The sequence below is a fragment of the Oncorhynchus clarkii genome, unplaced genomic scaffold (genome assembly GCF_045791955.1).
Source record: "Oncorhynchus clarkii lewisi isolate Uvic-CL-2024 unplaced genomic scaffold, UVic_Ocla_1.0 unplaced_contig_11487_pilon_pilon, whole genome shotgun sequence".
NCBI classification, from domain to species: Eukaryota; Metazoa; Chordata; class Actinopteri; order Salmoniformes; family Salmonidae; genus Oncorhynchus; species Oncorhynchus clarkii.
Genome location: NW_027258851.1, coordinates 26288 through 51068, shown reverse-complemented (window position 1 = coordinate 51068; position 24781 = coordinate 26288). Strand labels below are relative to the sequence as shown.

Sequence of the window (24781 nt, the reverse complement as noted above, 5' to 3'; positions counted from 1 at the left end):
CACTGGACGGCTCAAGGTTCCGTTGGGATATTCCGTTGGAACACTGGACGGCTCAAGGTTCCGTTGGGATATTCCGTTGGAACACTGAACCACTCAAGGTTCCGTTGGGATATTCCGTTGGAACACTGAACGGCTCAAGGTTCCGTTGGGCTATTCCGTGCATTCCACAGGTCACGTTTATAAGTGAGTCATCAAAAACATAATCCAGATTAGGAAAAGTTTCACGGCACAGCGGTTGGAAACAATGGACGTAGGAAACAGAGTGTCACTTGGAATGCAAACCTGTGTATTCTCCCACCACTAGTCTTAGGGATCAACACCCTCTCCAGCCCTACATACACCACAGTATATTGACTTCCTCTGTGTCTCTGACTGTACATCTATCTTAGCATGCTACATTCCAACATGAGCCAAGCACTAAATCCTGCCTGTCTCTCTCTCCCACAGGGTGGCATGTATGTATTTCAGCTCTTTGACTACTATGCAGCCAGCGGTGTGTGCCTTTTGTGGGTTGCATTCTTTGAATGTATTGCTGTAGCCTGGGTTTATGGTACGTCTGCTCTGGAACAGAAACTGTATAGAAACTGTGAACATGCAAAGTCCTCAGGCTCTATGTCAGTTAAACATATAATTTGACATGTTAGTCAGTTAACAGATGTTCTTAACCAGGGCAACATACAGGAGCAATTCAGGTTAAGTGTCTTCCTCATGGGCACATCAACAGATTATTTTTTTTGTCCACCTAGGCCAGGGTTCAGGGATTTGAACCAGCAACGTATCGATTTACTGGCCCATTGTCTTAAGCGCTAGGCTACCTTTTATAATACTGTACAATCACAAATAGTCATGCTGTCTAGAGGTTTTACAGTTCTGTCTCGAGTGCAACAAATATATATTTTGTACCTTTGTTACACTTTATTGTTGCATTGTATCAACTGACAGTGCCAAAATAGACCGAGAGGTAGACCCAGAATATGTGGCTGTGTCCCATCACAAAGACAATAATGAGACATACTATATTGGGGAAATCTGTCTGATTTGCCAATTATGTTGTGTCATAATTTACACTTTTGGACATTTTGGTCATTTGGCGGACGCTCTCATCCAGAGAGACTTACAGTTAGTTCATGGATCTTAAGATAGCTAGGTGAAAAACAGCCACATATCTCAGTCATAGTAAGTACACTTTCCCCTCAGTAAAGTAGCTATCAGCAAAGTCAGAACTAGAAGGGGGGGGGGGGGGGGCTGAAGTGCAAGTGTTTGTTCAGGATTTTTTTAAATGTTAAAAAGAAATTGTGACCAAAATGCCCCCTATTTAACTATGTTCTCCTCTCGTCAGGCGTTGATAATTTCTATGATGCGATTGAAGACATGATTGGCTACAGACCAAATCCCTGGATGAAATGGAGCTGGTCTGTGATCACGCCTCTTCTTTGTGTGGTGAGTCTATGTTAATTGATACTGACATCCTGGACCCGACTGACTGTACATGATGTGCACTGGTCAAAACATGAACTGCCCCTTTATATTTGACCTTTATTTAACTAGGCAAGTCAGTTAAGAACAAATTCTTATCTTCAATGACGGCCTAGGAACAGTGGGTTAACTGCCTTATTCAGGGGTAGAACAACAGATTTTTACCTTGTCAGCTCGGGGATTCGATCTTGCAACCTTTCGATCCAACTGTCCCTGTATATAGCTACTGACCCTGGAACTGACCCTGTATATAGCTACTGACCCTGGAACTGTCCCCGTAACTGACCCTGTATATAGCTACTGGCCCTGGAACTGACCCTGTATATTTATTTTATTTATTTTTATTTTTTATTTCACCTTTATTTAACCAGGTAGGCAAGTTGAGAACAAGTTCTCATTTACAATTGCGACCTGGCCAAGATAAAGCAAAGCAGTTCGACACATACAACGACACAGAGTTGCACATGGAGTAAAACAAACATACAGTCAATAATACAGTATAAACAAGTCTATATACGATGTGAGCAAATGAGGTGAGAAGGGAGGTAAAGGCAAAAAAAGGCCATGGTGGCAAAGTAAATACAATATAGCAAGTAAAACACTGGAATGGTAGATTTGCAATGGAAGAATGTGCAAAGTAGAAATAAAAATAATGGGGTGCAAAGGAGCAAAATAAATTAAATACAGTAGGGAAAGAGGCAGTTGTTTGGGCTAAATTATAGGTGGGCTATGTACAGGTGCAGTAATCTGTGAGCTGCTCTGACAGTTGGTGCTTAAAGCTAGTGAGGGAGATAAGTGTTTCCAGTTTCAGAGATTTTTGTAGTTCGTTCCAGTCATTGGCAGCAGAGAACTGGAAGGAGAGGCGGCCAAAGAAAGAATTGGTTTTGGGGGTGACTAGAGAGATATACCTGCTGGAGCGTGTGCTACAGGTGGGAGATGCTATGGTGACCAGCGAGCTGAGATAAGGGGGGACTTTACCTAGCAGGGTCTTGTAGATGACATGGAGCCAGTGGGTTTGGCGACGAGTATGAAGCGAGGGCCAGCCAACGAGAGTGTACAATGGTGGGTAGTATATGGGGCTTTGGTGACAAAACGGATTGCACTGTGATAGACTGCATCCAATTTGTTGAGTAGGGTATTGGAGGCTATTTTGTAAATGACATCGCCAAAGTCGAGGATTGGTAGGATGGGTATGTTTGGCAGCATGAGTGAAGGATGCTTTGTTGCGAAATAGGAAGCCAATTCTAGATTTAACTTTGGATTGGAGATGTTTAATATGGGTCTGGAAGGAGAGTTTACAGTCTAACCAGACACCTAAGTATTTGTAGTTGTCCACGTATTCTAAGTCAGAGCCGTCCAGAGTAGTGATGTTGGACAGGCGGGTAGGTGCAGGTAGCGATCGGTTGAAGAGCATGCATTTAGTTTTACTTGTATTTAAGAGCAATTGGAGGCCACGGAAGGAGAGTTGTATGGCATTGAAGCTCGTCTGGAGGGTTGTTAACACAGTGTCCAAAGAAGGGCCAGAAGGGTCCTTTATGTAGCTTACTTACTTTCTCCTGTTCTTCTTATTTCTATTTTTCGTGTGCTTTTATTAAAAATAAATATTATAGTACTACTGATATTAATACAGCATTGTTGGGAAAGAGCAAGAAAGGCCTTTCACTGTACTAGTGCACGTGACAATAAACACTTGAAACTTGCCTGCTGAGAGGAAGAGGGAGAGAGAGAAGAGGAGGAGAAGAGAGGGAGAAGAGAGGCAAAGACTGGATGAGAGGAGGGGAGAGAACAGAAGAGAAGACTGGATGAGAGGAGAGAAGAGAGGCAAAGACTGGATGAGAGGAGAGAAGAAGACTGGATGAGAGGAGAGAAGAGAGGCAAAGACTGGATGAGGGGAGGGGAGAGAAGAGAAGACTGGATGAGGGGAGAGAAGAGAGGAGAATACTGGATGAGAGGAGAGAAGAGAGGCAAAGACTGGATGAGAGGAGGGGAGAGAAGAGAAGACTGGATGAGAGGAGGGGAGATAACAGAGGAGAAGACTGGATGAAAGGAGGGGAGAGAAGAGAGGAGAAGACTGGATGAGAGGACGGGAGAGAAGAGAAGACTGAATGAGAGGACGGGAGAGAAGAGAGGAGAAGACTGGATGAAAGGAGGGGAGAGAAGAGAGGAGAAGACTGGATGAGAGGAGGGGAGATAACAGAGGAGAAGACTGGATGAGAGGAGGGGAGAGAACAGAGGAGAAGACTGGATGAGAGGAGGGGAGAGAACAGAGGAGAACAATGAATGAGAGAAGGGGAGAGAACAGAGGAGAAGACTGGATGAGAGGAGGGGAGAGGAACGAGAGGAGAAGACTGGATGAGAGGACGGGAGAGAAGAGAGGAGAAGACTGGATGAGAGGAGGGGAGAGAAGAGAGGAGAAGACTGGATGAGAGGAGGGGAGAGAAGAGAAGACTGGATGAGAGGACGGGAGAGAAGAGAGGAGAAGACTGGATGAGAGGAGGGGATAGAAGAGAGGAGAAGACTGGATGAGAGGGGGGAGAGAAGAGAGGAGAAGATTGGATGAGAGGAGAGAAGAGAATAGAGGAGAAGACTGGATGAGAGGAGGGGAGAGAAGAGAAGACTGGATGAGAGGAGAGAAGAGAACAGAGGAGAAGACTGGATGAGAGGAGGGGAGAGAATAGAGGAGAAGACTGGATGAGAGGGGGGAGAGAAGAGAGGAGAAGATTGGATGAGAGGAGGGGAGATAACAGAGGAGAAGATTGGATGAGAGGAGAAGACTGGATGAGAGGGGGGAAAGAAGAGAGGAGAAGATTGGATGAGAGGGGGGAGAGAAGAGAGGAGAAGATTGGATGAGAGGAGGGGAGATAACAGAGGAGAAGACTGGATGAGAGGAGGGGAGGGGAGAGAAGAGGACTGGATGAGAGGACGGGAGAGAAGAGAGGAGAAGACTGGATGAGAGGGGGGGAGAGAAGAGAGGAGAAGACTGGATGAGAGTAGGGGAGAGGAACGAGAGGAGCGGGGGGAGGGGGAGAGGAGAGTTAAACAGTAGACCAATTCCTATCAGAGCTTTAGGGCTAGGGTCTTAAATTGGGTGGTGGGGTGCGGGGTTTTAGGATAATTTGCATAACAACAGTGGCCAGGTCTCCCTCTCTAAAACCCTATCGTTACATTTCACTCCCGTGTTGCCCTGCGTCCTTGGAGGTTAAAGGGTAACTAACAGGTGGCTGGTGGTAAAACTGTGTGTTCGGTGCTGGATTAAAACGGTTGAGGCATTTGGGAAATGTGGTGCTTGGCTCCGTCTTTAGACTAATCTCAATTAATCCCCTTAACGACCAGGAAACACATTGCTAATTGTTCTCATGAGACGAACTAAACGGGAGACTGAGGATCATTTGAGGAGAATGAGAGGGACTAAGGAGAATCTGAAGAGAGTATATGTTTATGAATGTGTATTACTGACGGCCCTGATGTTATTGTGGTGGTGGTAGACACCATCATTTGATATGGCAGTAGCCTTATTATCAATTTCGTCAAATAATTGTTTGAATTAAAAAAAAAAAATTCCCCAACGTTCATGAAACAATAGGTGTTTGTTTGAAGGAAATGGCAAATCAAATAAAATCAAAAAGTGTATTTGTCACGTGCTGAATACAACAGGTGTAGTAGACCTCACAGTGAAATGCTGAATACAACAGGTGTAGTAGACCTCACAGTGAAATGATGAATACAACAGGTGTAGTAGACCTCACAGTGAAATGCTGAATACAACAGGTGTAGTAGACCTCACAGTGAAATGCTGAATACAACAGGTGTAGTAGACCTTACAGTGAAATGCTGAATACAACAGGTATAGTAGACCTCACAGTGAAATGCTGAATACAACAGGTGTAGTAGACCTCACAGTGAAATGCTGAATACAACAGGTGTAGTAGACCTTACAGTGAAATGCTGAATACAACAGGTATAGTAGACCTCACAGTGAAATGCTGAATACAACAGGTGTAGTAGACCTTACAGTGAAATGCTGAATACAACAGGTGTAGTAGACCTTTCAGTGAAATGCTGAATACAACAGGTATAGTAGACCTCACAGTGAAATGCTGAATACAACAGGTGTAGTAGACCTTACAGTGAAATGCTGAATACAACAGGTGTAGTAGACCTTACAGTGAAATGCTGAATACAACAGGTGTAGTAGACCTTACAGTGAAATGCTGAATACAACAGGTGTAGTAGACCTTACAGTGAAATGCTGAATACAACAGGTGTAGTAGACCTTACAGTGAAATGCTGAATACAACAGGTGTAGTAAACCTTACAGTGAAATGCTGAATACAACAGGTGTAGTAGACCTCACAGTGAAATGCTGAATACAACAGGTGTAGTAGACCTTACAGTGAAATGCTGAATACAACAGGTGTAGTAAACCTTACAGTGAAATGCTGAATACAACAGGTGTAGTAAACCTTACAGTGAAATGCTGAATACAACAGGTGTAGTAGACCTTACAGTGAAATGCTGAATACAACAGGTGTAGTAGACCTTACAGTGAAATGCTGAATACAACAGGTGTAGTAGACCTTACAGTGAAATGCTGAATACAACAGGTGTAGTAGACCTTACAGTGAAATGCTGAATACAACAGGTGTAGTAGACCTTACAGTGAAATGCTGAATACAACAGATGTAGTAGACCTCACAGTGAAATGCTGAATACAACAGGTGTAGTAGACCTTACAGTGAAATGCTGAATACAACAGGTTTAGTGTAGACCTTACAGTGAAATGCTGAATACAACAGGTGTAGTAGACCTTACAGTGAAATGCTGAATACAACAGGTAGACCTTACAGTGAAATGCTGAATACAACAGGTGTAGTAGACCTTACAGTGAAATGCTGAATACAACAGGTGTAGTAGACCTTACAGTGAAATGCTGAATACAACAGGTGTAGTAGACCTTACAGTGAAATGCTGAATACAACAGGTGTAGTAGACCTTACAGTGAAATGCTGAATACAACAGGTGTAGTAGACCTCACAGTGAAATGCTGAATACAACAGGTGTAGTAAACCTTACAGTGAAATGCTGAATACAACAGGTGTAGTAGACCTTTCAGTGAAATGCTGAATACAACAGGTGTAGTAGACCTTACAGTGAAATGCTGAATACAACAGGTGTAGTAGACCTTACAGTGAAATGCTGAATACAACAGGTGTAGTAGACCTCACAGTGAAATGCTGAATACAACAGGTGTAGTAGACCTTACAGTGAAATGCTGAATACAACAGGTGTAGTAGACCTTACAGTGAAATGCTGAATACAACAGGTTTAGTGTAGACCTTACAGTGAAATGCTGAATACAACAGGTGTAGTAGACCTTACAGTGAAATGCTGAATACAACAGGTGTAGTAGACCTTACAGTGAAATGCTGAATACAACAGGTGTAGTAGACCTTACAGTGAAATGCTGAATACAACAGATGTAGTAGACCTCACAGTGAAATGCTGAATACAACAGGTGTAGTAGACCTTACAGTGAAATGCTGAATACAACAGGTTTAGTGTAGACCTTACAGTGAAATGCTGAATACAACAGGTGTAGTAGACCTTACAGTGAAATGCTGAATACAACAGGTAGACCTTACAGTGAAATGCTGAATACAACAGGTGTAGTAGACCTTACAGTGAAATGCTGAATACAACAGGTGTAGTAGACCTTACAGTGAAATGCTGAATACAACAGGTGTAGTAGACCTTACAGTGAAATGCTGAATACAACAGGTGTAGTAGACCTTACAGTGAAATGCTGAATACAACAGGTGTAGTAGACCTCACAGTGAAATGCTGAATACAACAGGTGTAGTAAACCTTACAGTGAAATGCTGAATACAACAGGTGTAGTAGACCTTTCAGTGAAATGCTGAATACAACAGGTGTAGTAGACCTTACAGTGAAATGCTGAATACAACAGGTGTAGTAGACCTTACAGTGAAATGCTGAATACAACAGGTGTAGTAGACCTCACAGTGAAATGCTGAATACAACAGGTGTAGTAGACCTTACAGTGAAATGCTGAATACAACAGGTGTAGTAGACCTTACAGTGAAATGCTGAATACAACAGGTTTAGTGTAGACCTTACAGTGAAATGCTGAATACAACAGGTGTAGTAGACCTTACAGTGAAATGCTGAATACAACAGGTGTAGTAGACCTTACAGTGAAATGCTGAATACAACAGGTGTAGTAGGCCTTACAGTGAAATGCTGAATACAACAGGTGTAGTAGACCTTTCAGTGAAATGCTGAATACAACAGGTGTAGTAGACCTTACAGTGAAATGCTGAATACAACAGGTGTAGTAGACTTTACAGTGAAATGCTGAATACAACAGGTGTAGTAGACCTCACAGTGAAATGCTGAATACAACAGGTGTAGTAGACCTTACAGTGAAATGCTGAATACAACAGGTGTAGTAGACCTTACAGTGAAATGCTGAATACAACAGGTTTAGTGTAGACCTTACAGTGAAATGCTGAATACCACAGGTGTAGTAGACCTTACAGTGAAATGCTGAATACAACAGGTGTTGTAGACCTTACAGTGAAATGCTGAATACAACAGGTGTAGTAGACCTTACAGTGAAATGCTGAATACAACAGGTGTAGTAGACCTTTCAGTGAAATGCTGAATACAACAGGTGTAGTAGACCTTGCAGTGAAATGCTGAATACAACATGTGTAGTAGACCTTACAGTGAAATGCTGAATACAACAGGTTTAGTGTAGACCTTACAGTGAAATGCTGAATACAACAGGTGTAGTAGACCTTACAGTGAAATGCTGAATACAACAGGTGTAGTAGACCTTACAGTGAAATGCTGAATACAACAGGTGTAGTAGACCTTACAGTGAAATGCTGAATACAACAGGTGTAGTAGACCTTTCAGTGAAATGCTGAATACAACAGGTGTAGTAGACCTTACAGTGAAATGCTGAATACAACAGGTGTAGTAGACCTTACAGTGAAATGCTGAATACAACAGGTGTAGTAGACCTCACAGTGAAATGCTGAATACAACAGGTGTAGTAGACCTTACAGTGAAATGCTGAATACAACAGGTGTAGTAGACCTTACAGTGAAATGCTGAATACAACAGGTTTAGTGTAGACCTTACAGAGAAATGCTGAATACCACAGGTGTAGTAGACCTTACAGTGAAATGCTGAATACAACAGGTGTTGTAGACCTTACAGTGAAATGCTGAATACAACAGGTGTAGTAGACCTTACAGTGAAATGCTGAATACAACAGGTGTAGTAGACCTTTCAGTGAAATGCTGAATACAACAGGTGTAGTAGACCTTACAGTGAAATGCTGAATACAACATGTGTAGTAGACTTTACAGTGAAATGCTGAATACAACAGGTGTAGTAGACCTTACAGTGAAATGCTGAATACAACAGGTGTAGTAGACCTTACAGTGAAATGCTGAATACAACAGGTGTAGTAGACCTCACAGTGAAATGCTGAATACAACAGGTGTAGTAGACCTTACAGTGAAATGCTGAATACAACAGGTGTAGTAGACCTTACAGTGAAATGCTGAATACAACAGGTGTAGTAGACCTTACAGTGAAATGCTGAATACAACAGGTGTAGTAGACCTTACAGTGAAATGCTGAATACAACAGGTGTAGTAGACCTTACAGTGAAATCCTGAATAAAACAGGTGTAGTAGACCTTACAGTGAAATGCTGAATAAAACAGGTGTAGTAGACCTTACAGTGAAATGCTGAATACAACAGGTGTAGTAGACCTTACAGTGAAATGCTGAATACAACAGGTGTAGTAGACCTTACAGTGAAATGCTGAATACAACAGGTGTAGTAGACCTCACAGTGAAATACTGAATACAACAGGTGTTGTAGACCTTACAGTGAAATGCTGAATACAACAGGTGTAGTAGACCTTACAGTGAAATGCTGAATACAACAGGTGTGGTAGACCTTACAGTGAAATGCTGAATACAACAGGTGTAGTAGACCTCACAGTGAAATGCTGAATACAACAGGTGTAGTAGACCTTACAGTGAAATGCTGAATACAACAGGTGTAGTAGACCTTACAGTGAAATCCTGAATACAACAGGTGTAGGTAGACCTCACAGTGAAATGCTGAATACAACAGGTGTAGGTAGACCTCACAGTGAAATGCAGAATACAACAGGTGTAGTAGACCTTACAGTGAAATGCTGAATACAACAGGTGTAGTAGACCTTACAGTGAAATGCTGAATACAACAGGTGTAGTAGACCTTACAGTGAAATGCTGACTACAACAGGTGTAGTAGACCTCACAGTGAAATGCTGACTTACCCTAACCCTCTAACCAACATTGCAATTTTTACGGTTACTGTTTCTTTCATAGCATTCTTATTACTAAAATAAAGTAAGTTACGTTTAAGTTTTAGTTTAACCACATCAGGACAACTCAGAGTATGCTATTCTGTTCTTCTGAAATAGACTACATGCTCTTCACATCATGTTTCTTTAGACCGGTCTAAAATAAATAATGGATTTATTGTGAAGGTGTAGACTATGTTACATGGATTTATTGTGAAGGTGTAGACTATGTTACATGGATTTATTGTGAAGGTGTAGACTATATTACATGGATTTATTGTGAAGGTGTAGACTATATTACATGGATTTATTGTGAAGGTGTAGACTATGTTACATGGATTTATTGTGAAGGTGTAGACTATATTACATGGATTTATTGTGAAGGTGTAGGCTATATTACATGGATTTATTGTGATGGTGTAGGCTATATTACATTGATTTATTGTGATGGTGTAGGCTATATTACATGGATTTATTGTGAAGTTGTCAGATATATTACATGGATTTATTGTGAAGGTGTAGACTATATTACATGGATTTATTGTGAAGGTGTAGACTATATTACATGGATTTATTGTGAAGGTGTAGAGTATATTACATGGATTTATTGTGATGGTGTAGACTATATTACATGGATTTATTGTGATGGTGTAGACTATATTACATGGATTTATTGTGAAGGTGTAGACTATATTACATGGATTTATTGTGAAGGTGTAGGCTATATTACATGGATTTATTGTGAAGGTGTAGACTATATTACATGGATTTATTGTGAAGGTGTAGACTATATTACATGGATTTATTGTGAAGGTGTAGGCTATATTACATGTATTTATTGTGAAGGTGTAGGCTATATTACATGGATTTATTGTGAAGTTGTAGACTATATTACATGGATTTATTGTGAAGGTGTAGACTATATTACATGTATTTATTGTGAAGGTGTAGGCTATATTACATGTATTTATTGTGAAGGTGTAGGAGATATTACATGTATTTATTGTGAAGATATAGGATATATTACATGGATTTATTGTGAAGTTGTAGACTATATTACATGGATTTATTGTGAAGGTGTAGACTATGTTACATGGATTTATTGTGAAGGTGTAGACTATATTACATGTATTTATTGTGAAGGTGTAGGCTATATTACATGGATTTATTGTGAAGTTGTAGACTATATTACATGTATTTATTGTGAAGGTGTAGACTATATTACATGGATTTATTGTGAAGGTGTAGACTATATTACATGGATTTATTGTGAAGGTGTAGACTATATTACATGGATTTATTGTGAAGGTGTAGACTATATTACATGGATTTATTGTGAAGGTGTAGGCTATATTACATGTATTTATTGTGAAGGTGTAGGCTATATTACATGGATTTATTGTGAAGTTGTAGACTATATTACATGGATTTATTGTGAAGGTGTAGACTATATTACATGTATTTATTGTGAAGGTGTAGGCTATATTACATGTATTTATTGTGAAGGTGTAGGAGATATTACATGTATTTATTGTGAAGATATAGGATATATTACATGGATTTATTGTGAAGTTGTAGACTATATTACATGGATTTATTGTGAAGGTGTAGACTATGTTACATGGATTTATTGTGAAGGTGTAGACTATATTACATGTATTTATTGTGAAGGTGTAGGCTATATTACATGGATTTATTGTGAAGTTGTAGACTATATTACATGTATTTATTGTGAAGGTGTAGGCTATATTACATGTATTTATTGTGAAGGTGTAGGCTATATTACATGTATTTATTGTGAAGGTGTAGGAGATATTACATGTATTTATTGTGAAGGTGTAGGCTATATTACATGGATTTATTGTGAAGGTGTAGGAGATATTACATGGATTTATTGTGAAGGTATAGGAGATATTACATGTATTTATTGTGAAGGTATAGGAGATATTACATGTATTTATTGTGAAGGTATAGGAGATATTACATGGATTTATTGTGAAGGTATAGGAGATATTACATGTATTTATTGTGAAGGTATAGGAGATATTACATGTATTTATTGTGAAGGTATAGGAGATATTACATGGATTTATTGTGAAGGTATAGGAGATATTACATGTATTTATTGTGAAGGTGTAGACTATATTACATGGATTTATTGTGAAGGTATAGGATATATTACATGTATTTATTGTGAAGGTGTAGACTATATTACATGGATTTATTGTGAAGGTATAGGAGATATTACATGTATTTATTGTGATGGTTTAGGCTATATTACATGGATTTATTGTGAAGGTATAGGATATATTACATGTATTTATTGTGATGGTGTAGACTATATTACATGGATTTATTGTGATGGTGTAGACTATATTACATGGATTTATTGTGAAGGTGTAGACTATATTACATGGATTTATTGTGAAGGTATAGGATATATTACATGTATTTATTGTGATGGTGTAGACTATATTACATGGATTTATTGTGAAGGTGTAGACTATATTACATGGATTTATTGTGAAGGTGTAGACTATATTACATGGATTTATTGTGAAGGTGTAGACTATATTACATGGATTTATTGTGATGGTGTAGACTATATTACATGGATTTATTGTGAAGGTGTAGACTATATTACATGGATTTATTGTGAAGGTGTAGGCTATATTACATGTATTTATTGTGAAGGTATAGGAGATATTACATGGATTTATTGTGAAGGTATAGGAGATATTACATGGATTTATTGTGATGGTGTAGGAGATATTACATGTATTCATTGTGAAGGTGTAGACTATATTACATGGATTTATTGTGAAGGTATAGGATATATTACATGGATTTATTGTGATGGTGTAGACTATATTACATGGATTTATTGTGATGGTGTAGACTATATTACATGTATTCATTGTGAAGGTGTAGACTATATTACATGGATTTATTGTGAAGGTATAGGAGATATTACATGGATTTATTGTGAAGGTATAGACTATATTACATGGATTTATTGTGAAGGTGTAGGAGATATTACATGTATTTATTGTGAAGGTGAAGACTATATTACATGGATTTATTGTGAAGGTGTAGACTATATTACATGGATTTATTGTGAAGGTATAGACTATATTACATGGATTTATTGTGAAGGTATAGGAGATATTACATGGATTTATTGTGAAGGTGAAGACTATATTACATGGATTTATTGTGAAGGTGTAGGCTATATTACATGTATTTATTGTGAAGGTGTAGGAGATATTACATGTATTTATTGTGAAGGTGTAGGAGATATTACATGGATTTATTGTGAAGGTATAGGAGATATTACATGGATTTATTGTGAAGGTATAGGAGATATTACATGGATTTATTAGACTTTTTAACATGTAGATGTTCCAAAGGTCTGCATCAGTGTCTTGTAGGTTATATGTGGAAGCCAGGAGATGCGTTTATGTTAATTAGGCGTTTATGTTAATTATGTGTTTATGTTAATTATGTGTTTATGTTAATTACGTGTTTATGTTAATTATGCGTTTATGTTAATTAACGGTCAATTACCGTGAGACCGGCTGTTATTTCCTTGACAATCACCGGCTGACGAACTTTCGTGACCGCCACGGCCCTATTCAGAACAAACTGGCCATTACATAAAACAAGGCCCAACCGTTTCCTGATTGTCAGACAATGGAGAATATGAGTTACCAGAAATTCATCAACGCTCCCTTATGTCGCTTACTGCTTATAGCTTGTTATTCTTAGCTTACAGTGTACACAGTGTACATGCCACATGTTATTTGTGTAAACTTCTACATGTATATCCTGTTTATCATCTGTATATCCTGTTTATCATCTGTATATCCTGTTTATCATCTATATATCCTGTTTATCATCTGTATATCCTGTTTATCATCTATATATCCTGTTTATCATCTGTCTATATATCCTGTTTATCATTTGTATATCCTGTTTTTCATTTGTCTATATATCCTGTTTATCATCTGTCTATATATCCTGTTTATCATCTGTATATCCTGTTTATCATTTGTCTATATATCCTGTTTATCATCTGTCTATATATCCTGTTTATCATCTGTATATCCTGTTTATCATTTGTCTATATATCCTGTTTATCATCTGTATATCCTGTTTATCATCTGTCTATATATCCTGTTTATTGTGGCAGCACCATTTCACCAAGTCAAATTCCTGTACATGCAAAACAGGATATACAGACAGACGATAAGCAGGATATACAGACAGATGATAAACAGGATATACAGACAGATGATAAACAGGATATACAGACAGATGATAAGCAGGATATACAGACAGATGATAAACAGGATATGCAGACAGATGATAAACAGGATATACAGACAGATGATAAGCAGGATATACAGACAGATGATAAACAGGATATACAGACAGACGATAAACAGGATATACAGGAGATACACAGGATATACAGACAAATGATAATGTATTTTGAGAATAAAGGTGAATTCTGATTTCCATTGCTGTTTGTCTCTGCCTCCAGGGTTGCTTCGTCTTCTCCTTGGTCAAATATAAGCCTTTGACGTACAACAAGGTCTATGAGTACCCCGACTGGTCCATCGGTGTGGGCTGGACTCTGGCCCTGGCTTCTATGATCTGTATTCCTATGGTGGTGGTCATCAAGATCATCCAGTCCGATGGACCACTCATAGAGGTTAGTACTCAATCCATATAGCCCCTAGACCCTGGCCCTTAGGCCCTACCCCTATTCCCATACCCTTAGGCCCTGGTCCCTATCCCTAGGCTCCTACCCCTAGACTCTGGCCCCTACTCCTAGACCCCTACCCGTAGACTCTGGCCACTACTCCTAGACCCCTACCCGTAGACTCTGGCCCCTACTCCTAGACCCCTACCCATAGACTCTGGCCCCTACTCCTAGATCCCTACCCATAGACTCTGGCCCCTACCCCTAGAAGCCTACGCCTACTCCTAGACCCCTAACCTTAGACGCTGGCCCCTAACCCTAGAACCCTGGCCCCTACTCCTAGACCCCTAACCCTAGACTCCGGCCCCTTCTCCTAGACCCCTCACCCTAGACTCTGGCCCCTAACCCTAGACCCTGGCTCCTACTCCTAGACCCCTACCCCTAGACCCTTACTCCTAGACCCCTAACCCTAGACTCCGGCCCCTACTCCTAGACCCCTAACCCTAGACTCTGGCCCCTACTCCTAGACCCCTAACCCTAGACACTGGCCCCTACTCCTAGACCCCTAACCCTAGACTCAAGCCCCTTCTCTTAGACCCCTAACCGTAGACCCTGGCCCCTACTCCTAGACCCCTCACCCTAGACTCTGGCTCCTTCTTCTAGACCCCAAACCCTAGACTCTGGCTCCTTCTCCTAGACCCCTAACCCTAGACTCTGGCCCCTACCCCTAGACCCCTACTCCTAGACTCTGGCCCCTACTCCTAGACCCCTAACCCTAGACCCTGGCCCCTACTCCTAGACCCCTAACCCTAGAACCCTGGCCCCTACACCTAGACCCCTACTCCTAGACCCTGGCCCCTACTCCTAGACCCCTACTCCTAGACCCTGGCCCCTACTCCTAGACCCTGGCCCCTACTCCTAGACCCCTACTCCTAGACCCTGGCCCCTACTCCTAGACCCCTACTCCTAGACCCTGGCCCCTACTCCTAGACCCCTACTCCTAGACCCTGGCCCCTACCCCTAGACCCCTACTCCTAGACCCTGGCCCCTACTCCTAGACCCTGGCCCCTACTCCTAGACCCTGGCCCCTACTCCTAGACCCCTACTCCTCGACCCTGGCCCCTACTCCTAGACCACTACTCCTAGACCCTGGCCCCTACTCCTAGACCCCTACTCCTAGACCCTGGCCCCTACTCCTAGACCCTAGCCCCTACTCCTAGACCCCTAACCCTGGAACCCTGGCCCCTACACCTAGACCCCTACTCCTAGACCCTGGCCCCTACTCCTAGACCCTGGCCCCTACTCCTAGACCCCTACTCCTAGACCCTGGCCCCTACTCCTAGACCCCTGTGGAGGTCTCATGTCCATCCATCTATAACAGATACACTTACAGTCGTATAATCATACTTGTATATTGGTATTTACTGTGAAGTTAAACAGAGCTTTTCTTTTTTTTCTCCCTCCAGAGGATCAAGGCTGTGGCGGCTCCGCTAGGAGGTGCTAGCTCCCGTCCAGCCGACCACCGTTCTAAGGGCAAGGCTTGCGAGCTGGCCTTCCCGCTGGACCCCAACGGGAACAACGGCCTGATCAAGCCCACCCACACTATTGTAGAAACCATGATGTGAGCGCTCTCTGTGAGAGGAAAGATTCTTTTTTTTTTTTTTTTTTAATACCCCGCTTTCTATGTTATTATACTATATTATCGCTAAACTAGTTGTAGGACCAGGTTTACATGTATCTGCACTAGGACGGTTCTTTTTTTTGTTTTGTTTTCTACAGAGGAAGTTACATTATTGGGTTTCCTGTCTATGTTTTTAATATTTTTTCATTAAACTATTGTTAAGAATATTACTGTTATTATGATTGGATGAAGTTAAAAAATTAGATCTCCAAGTCACATGGAGCAGCAGTATCTTATAAGAACAGAATCAGACCTTACCTACTTATTTTCCCCTGTTGAATTATTAGTGGTCTGTCTCTATTTTGGCGTGGATACTTTTAAGAAAGAAAAAAAGAAAGCTGTATAAAACCCGGAAGAACGAAATGTGTGTCGTGGTTTCAGCTGTAACATTTGATCGACCTAGTTGCTCTCAGCTTTAACTAATGTCTATAGTATGATAATATTGTGGAGGTGGTGCCTCTTGTATACAGTGAGATTAGTCGAGTGTGTTTTGTCGTTGATGTTTGTTGTAAAATTTACAGCTGAACCTGAACGTACCTCCACTACTAAGCTGAGTTCAGGGTCCAAGAACATCTCATCTACAGTTGCGGGCCACTAAAACAAAACAAAAATGAAACCCTGTACCTGTCTGCTGTACCGGGTTTTGTGACAAACAATTGCTAGAAGGCACTTGAGCATCTTGACCCAATTGTTTTGCCAGTATATATATAACACTGCAGTGCAACCTAACGTTTTAGTGCCAGCAACTGTACTTGGCTGTGGAGGTACAGACCTGTCCTCCCTGTACAGTGTACTGTGTACATGCAGTCAGCCCAACTCCATTTTAGACTAGACTACATCGGTGTGGACACTACTGCTACGTACCATCCATTCATCCCAGTGCATACACTAGCTACATCACACGTGTTTAAAGTCTCTGATGGATTATTTTCACTTAAATAATGCAGTGGGTTTTCCTTTTATTCTTAGTGTTTTAGTCTCTTGTCGTATTTCTGGCTATAGATAGAGGACGTGACATAGTGGCAAGTCAATAAGAAGCACAACAGCACACTATATAACGCATTTACCATCTCTGAAGTCTGTCTCAAGATCACTATATTACACATTTACCATCTTTTTAGTCTGTCTGTTCCATGATTGATAGGAGCCTAAAGGACCTGCCATAATGACATGATACATTAATGTATACTCACCATACAGTAACTATTGAAGTACAACTTAATGTATATTCCCCATACAGTAACTATTGAAGTACAACTTAATTTATACTCCCCATACAGTAACTATTGCTCATTAAGGAACCAATCCAAATGCAAGCAAACCTCTTATCAATCAGATCTTTCCATTGAATTGCTGTAGGCTAGGTCAGTGAAATTCTGATGTAATTGACTAATATACTAACTAATAATATCCACTCCCTGCAGCCTTCTCACACTAAGCTTAGTTTCAAATATTACATTAGTACAGCTTTTCAAATAGGCAGAAACAATTCAAACGAAAGCCTGTTGAGATTTGAAGCGTTTATGATTCACAATGCAAAGATATTCTTCACAATGCAAAGATATTCTTCACAATGCAAAGATATTCTTCACAATGCAAAGATATTCTTCACAATGCAAAGATATTCTTCTTCGAATGGAATGTTGAAATGGGAAACCCCACGTAGTGAATGGAAACTTTGGTTGATTCTATTTTGAAATTTTGTTGTATACAATTAGAAAACATTTTTTTTATTTGACTTTTATTGTTTTTCTATCACATTTTTTTTTTTGCCTTTTGTATTCAAAATGTAAAATGTAAAAATGACCAGCCCGTCTCCACACTTGCTGAGGACGTAACGTCAGTTAACAACTTGCTGTTAATCAACAAAACTGCAATTTGTAATGTGCAATACTTTGTAGAAAGATAAGTATGTTTTTCACTCTGTTTTTTTTTTATAAATAGGTTGTACTTTTTACTTTGGAAGTAATGGAGAAAAGAGGAAAAACGTTCTAAAACAATGCGAGAGACAAAAAAACTACAACTTCAGGGGCCAATGAAAACCACAAAATGTTATGCCATAATATCAACAAAGAAACAATGTTCATTGCAGTAGTATCATTCTCTGTCATAACACACACACACACACACACACACACACACACACAATTTGATTCATCTTTACCAAAAGATATACACAAATATTGTCGCAATGAAAGTAATCCTGCCATTTTATAACTATTGACTGAATGCTTTCTCGTAGTCTGAATTGACCTGTGACGTCCAGGTGACATTCTAAAATGATGCTGCCACCAAACTTAGGCCTACCTGTGATTCAAAGGGGTTAAATGTGGAAGACATTTCAGTTGAATGCAGTCAGTTGTTTAACTGACTAGGTATCCCCTTTTACTTTTACCATAGTGCTGTTAGTTTGTATAGGAGATTATGACCCGCAGAAATTAAACGCGAGTAGTTAGCTAGCTAGATACCTGTGACAAATCACTAGTAGTTAGCTAGCTAGATACCTGTAACAAATCACTAGTAGTTAGCTAGCTAGGTACCTGTAACAAATCACTAGTAGTTAGCTAGCTAGATACCTGTGACAAATCACTAGTAGTTAGCTAGCTAGATACCTGTGACAAATCACTAGTAGTTAGCTAGCTAGATACCTGTGACAAATCACTAGTAGTTAGCTAGCTAGGTACCTGTAACAAATCACTAGTAGTTAGCTAGCTAGGTACCTGTAACAAATCACTAGTAGTTCGCTAGCTAGGTACCTGTAACAAATCACTAGTAGTTAGCTAGCTAGATACCTGTAACAAATCACTAGTAGTTAGCTAGCTAGGTACCTGTAACAAATCACTAGTAGTTAGCTAGCTAGATACCTGTAACAAATCACTAGTAGTTAGCTAGCTAGGTACCTGTAACAAATCACTAGTAGTTAGCTAGCTAGATACCTGTGACAAATCACTAGTAGTTCGCTAGCTAGGTGCCATACAGGTGCCGTATCAAGGAAGCTCACTGAAAACCAAATGAAAAAGCATTATTATGGTGAAGATAATGGCACCCAGTCCATCGCTGGAGATTGGAGAAGTCTATCACAGATAGAAAACATAATGTTAAACTTCTTAACTCTCCTGCCTCGTATACATTACATGACATACCTTTATAAGAATGTACAAGGGGAAATGTTTTTAATCCATAAAGAAGAAACCTTTTTAAAAAAAATACAATTTGAAAGATTTTATTTTTTATTTCTATGGCGCTAAATAACCTGTGAAGCAAAAATGTGTATTTAAAACGAGGGTTTTACTGAGAAAAACGTAAAATCTTTTTATTTCTAAATAAATAAAAAAATATTTGGTAGAAAAGCCTCTGTGCAGTGAGAGTGTCCCATGGTGAGTCTATAGGGCACATTATAAAGCAGCGAGCTTGCACTTTAGTCATTCAACATATTATCCATATAATAAATCATAATAATAGATTGGATTTATATTGAGCTTTTCCAGATGCATTACATAGCAAAAAAAGGGGGGGGGGGAACGACTCACCTCATCCACCACCATTGTGTAGCATGGCGGCCATTTTGGAAAATCAACTCCCACCAGATATCCACATATCATGGCGGAGAGGTGAGGAGGACCTATTGCTGGGAGTAAGGACCCAGTGCTCCCTCCACAAACCCCCACACTAGGGGGCTAAGGCCGCTACACCACAGGCTTCTCCAGGGCAGTTTAGCCTCTTGTCTCCCTATCACCCCACAACAATGCTGCTTCCAAGACGAATCACTTAAGAGGCTTGTGTAGTTAGTACTACACATTTAAACATTGTGTCTTAGTGTCACACGTAGGTTGAGACATACTCTTGTCGTAAAGAATGTTGCTAAAATAAAATAGCGCTCACACATTTCATATAAAGAGGCACCATTTCTTCAGGCGGATAACGGAGATGCTACAGGGAACGGTCTTACATTGAAGTCACTGAGCAGACGATCTTATCCAGAGCAACTTACAGAAGTGAAAACATCTTATACATACAAAACATCTTTGTACTGATCCACCGTAGGAATCGAACCCACAAGCGCTGCAAGCACCACACTGTACCAAATCAAAAGTGTATTTGTCACGTGCGCCGAATACAACAGGTAGTTAGCTAGCTAGTTACCTGTAACAAATCACTAGTAGTTAGCTAGCTAGATACCTGTAACAAATCACTAGTAGTTTGCTAGGTATCTAGCTAGCTAGACCTTACAGTGAAATTCTTACTTTACAAGCCCTTAACCAACAGTGCAATGTTTAAGTAAAAAATAGGTATTATGTAAACAATAGACAAGTAAATCAATAAAAAAAACAGTACAATGAAAGTGAAATTAACAATAGTGAGGCTATATACAGGGTGTTACGGTACAGAGTCAATGTGGAGACTATATACAGGGTATTACGGTACAGAGTCAATGTGGAGGCTATATACAGGGTGTTACGGTACAGAGTCAATGTGGAGGCTATATACAGGGTATTACGGTACAGAGTCAATGTGGAGACTATATACAGGGTATTACGGTACAGAGTCAATGTGGAGGCTATATACAGGGTGTTACGGTACAGAGTCAATGTGGAGGCTATATACAGGGTATTACGGTACAGAGTCAATGTGGAGACTATATACAGGGTATTACGGTACAGAGTCAATGTGGAGACTATATACAGGGGATTACGGTACAGAGTCAATGTGGAGGCTATATACAGGGTATTACGGTACAGAGTCAATGTGGAGGCTATATACAGGGTATTACGGTACAGAGTCAATGTGGAGGCTATATACAGGGGGTACTGGTACAGAGTCAATGTGGAGGCTATATACAGGGTATTACGGTACAGAGTCAATGTGGAGGCTATATACAGGGTGTTACGGTACAGAGTCAATGTGGAGGTTATATACAGGGGGTACTGGTACAGAGTCAATGTGGAGGCTATATACAGGGGGTACCGGTACAGAGTCAATGTGGAGGCTATATACAGGGGGTACTGGTACAGAGTCAATGTGGAGGCTATATACAGGGTGTTACGGTACAGAGTCAATGTGGAGGCTATATACAGGGGGTACTGGTACAGAGTCAATGTGGAGGCTATATACAGGGGGTACTGGTACAGAGTCAATGTGGAGGCTATATACAGGGGGTACTGGTACAGAGTCAATGTGGAGGCTATATACAGGGTGTTACGGTACAGAGTCAATGTGGAGGCTATATACAGGGGGTACTGGTACAGAGTCAATGTGGAGGCTATATACAGGGGGTACTGGTACAGAGTCAATGTGGAGGCTATATACAGGGTATTACGGTACAGAATCAATGTGGAGGCTATATACAGGTGGGACCGGTACAGAGTCAATGTGGAGGCTATATACAGGGGGTACTGGTACAGAGTCAATGTGGAGGCTATATACAGGGGGTACTGGTACAGAGTCAATGTGGAGGCTATATACAGGGGGTACTGGTACAGAGTCAATGTGGAGGCTATATACAGGGTGTACTGGTACAGAGTCAATGTGGAGGCTATATACAGGGGGTACTGATACAGAGTCAATGTGGAGGCTATATACAGGGGGTACTGGTACAGAGTCAATGTGGAGGCTATATACAGGGTGTACTGGTACAGAGTCAATTTGGAGGCTATATACAGGGTGTACTGGTACAGAGTCAATGTGGAGGCTATATACAGGGTATTACGGTACAGAGTCAATGTGGAGGCTATATACAGGGTGTACTGGTACAGAGTCAATGTGGAGGCTATATACAGGGTGTACTGGTACAGAGTCAATGTGGAGGCTATATACAGGGGGTACTGATACAGAGTCAATGTGGAGGCTATATACAGGGGGTACTGGTACAGAGTCAATGTGGAGGCTATATACAGGGGGTACCGGTACAGAGTCAATGTGGAGGCTGTATACAGGGGGTACTGGTACAGAGTCAATATGGAGGCTATATACAGGGGGTACTGGTACAGAGTCAATGTGGAGGCTATATACAGGGGGTACCGGTACAGAGTCAATGTGGAGGCTATATACAGGGGGTACCGGTACAGAGTCAATGTGGAGGCTATATACAGGGGGTACTGGTACAGAGTCAATGTGGAGGCTATATACAGGGGGTACTGGTACAGAGTCAATGTGGAGGCTATATACAGGTGGGACCGGTACAGAGTCAATGTGGAGGCTATATACAGGGGGTACTGGTACAGAGTCAATGTGGAGGCTATATACAGGGGGTACTGGTACAGAGTCAATGTGGAGACTATATACAGGGGGTACCGGTACAGAGTCAATGTGGAGGCTATATACAGGGGGTACCGGTACAGAGTCAATGTGGAGACTATATACAGGGGGTACTGGTACAGACAGAGTCAATGTGGAGGCTATATACAGGGGGTACTGGTACAGAGTCAATGTGGAGGCTATATACAGGGGGTACTGGTACAGAGTCAATGTGGAGGCTATATACAGGGGGCACCGGTACAGAGTCAATGTGGAGGCTATATACAGTTGGTACCGGGACAGAGTCAATGTGGAGACTATATACAGGGGGTACTGGTACAGAGTCAATGTGGAGACTATATACAGGTGGTACCGGGACAGAGTCAATGTGGAGACTATATACAGGTGGTACCGGTACAGAGGTCAATGTGGAGACTATATACAGGTGGTACCGGTACAGAGTGAATGTGGAGGCTATATACAGGGGGTACCGGTACAGAGTGAATGTGGAGGCTATATACAGGGTGTTACGGTACAGAGTCAATGTGGAGGTTATATACAGGGGGCACAGGTACAGAGTCAATGTGGAGGCTATATACAGGGGGTACCGGTACAGAGTCAATGTGGAGGTTATATACAGGGGGCACCTGTACAGAGTCAATGTGGAGGCTATATACAGGGGGTACCGGTACAGAGTCAATGTGGAGGCTATATACAGGGGGTACCGGTACAGAGTCAATGAGCGAGTTGGGGGTGGCGGGACACAATGCAGATAATTCAGGTAGCCAATGTGCGGGGGCACCGGGTTAGTCGGGCTAATTGAGGTAATATGTACTTGAATGTATTGAGCCACATGGCGATCTCACCATACATAACGATGACTGAAGACGCGGCGAGTTATTGGCCGAACAATAAACACGATCGCGGTTACCAAATAAATCTTAATTTGGGATACATTTTACAGATACATATTTACATGTAACATGTTACATAAATATGTATCTGCAGAAAGACAAAATGTCATTTCAAGATGAAATCTGTTCCCATTTAATTCAATGCAACGATAGTCCATTATTATAATTAATTAACACAGCAGGTATGCAAGGGACACATTATGTTGAAATTGAACACGACATTGAGTATAGTAGAAAATAGCAGATATAGATCATGTTTTTTATTTTGACTGTATGTCTTGGAATGAGCTTGACCTATGGAGACATAGCCTGGTCTCAGATCAGTTTATGCTGTCTGGTCGACCCCTATGGTCCTGACTCACCAGAGGGTTAGTAAAAACAGAACAGATCTGGGACCAGGCTAGAGAATCCATGCTTCATCAATCAGATTAGCAACGCAGCCCCACCTCTCCTACTGTAACTGTGATCCTGCTGCCTGTGCTGTGGTGAACATAGGATCCTTAGAGAGTCTAACAGCTCCTCTCCTATTTATTTCCCAAGTACCTTATGAAGACCAAACTGATTGATGTGACAATATATGACCTCTATTGTACTACTGTTCTTCATACTATTGCTTTGTGCTGTTTTTACATTTCTAGTGATGATAAAAAAAAAGCATATTTTTAGTAAGTATCCTTTGCTTTGATAGGTGACATTTGTAATTTGACAACTTTGTGAGGGGAAAAGTGAAAAATAAACATCTTTAAAAAATATATATATATTGTGGGTTTGTTAACTTTTTTTGGACATAATATGGTCAATTTCTTAATAATTTGATATAAATATAACATCAGAAACCAGGTATCATTATGCACTGTAGGTTTTTAGTCATTTCAGCATCCATCACCCAAACTACCTGGTTTACAATCGTCTATTGTGTGGGAGAAGCCTGATGAATTTGCAGTATAATGTCTTCCACTGTCACATAATGTGTGGCAAAAGTTGATCAAACTCACTTCTATACCCGTTCAAACCATCATTTAACAGCAATTAAAGTAAACGCAAGTCCCAAACATTATAACCACGTGTTTATCTTGACCCAGTATCTGAAGACGAAGCCTCACGATAAAAGATTTCACACACTGATCTGGGCCTGTATTCACAGTGTCTCGGGAGAAGGAACTCTCTGTCCAATATAATAATTTTTTTCAGTAACATGTTTAAAGGTAAACTAATCCTTTATCAGTACTACTTCTTTGTGTCCACAGGCCCTGATCCCTGGCTGAAGAGTTTATGTTAGCCCCTGGGGAAGATAAGTATATTCTTAAAATAAACACAACAGTTATTTCTTCAAGTAAGAATTTAGTTTTGATTTCCTTTTTGTGTCTGCCAGA

At 40.7% G+C, this 24781-nt stretch overlaps 1 protein-coding gene across 1 annotated transcript; it reads left to right on the top strand.

Moving 5' to 3' along the window:
- Positions 1-447: 447 nt before the first annotated feature.
- On the top strand, positions 448-24781 carry LOC139398812 (sodium- and chloride-dependent taurine transporter-like; the record flags this gene model as incomplete). Its single annotated transcript, XM_071144590.1, is given in 5 exon segments — positions 448-550; positions 1340-1440; positions 14418-14588; positions 16046-16200; positions 24656-24781. Coding segments are annotated over 5 exon segments (537 nt in total), but the record flags the coding sequence as incomplete, so codon positions are not given.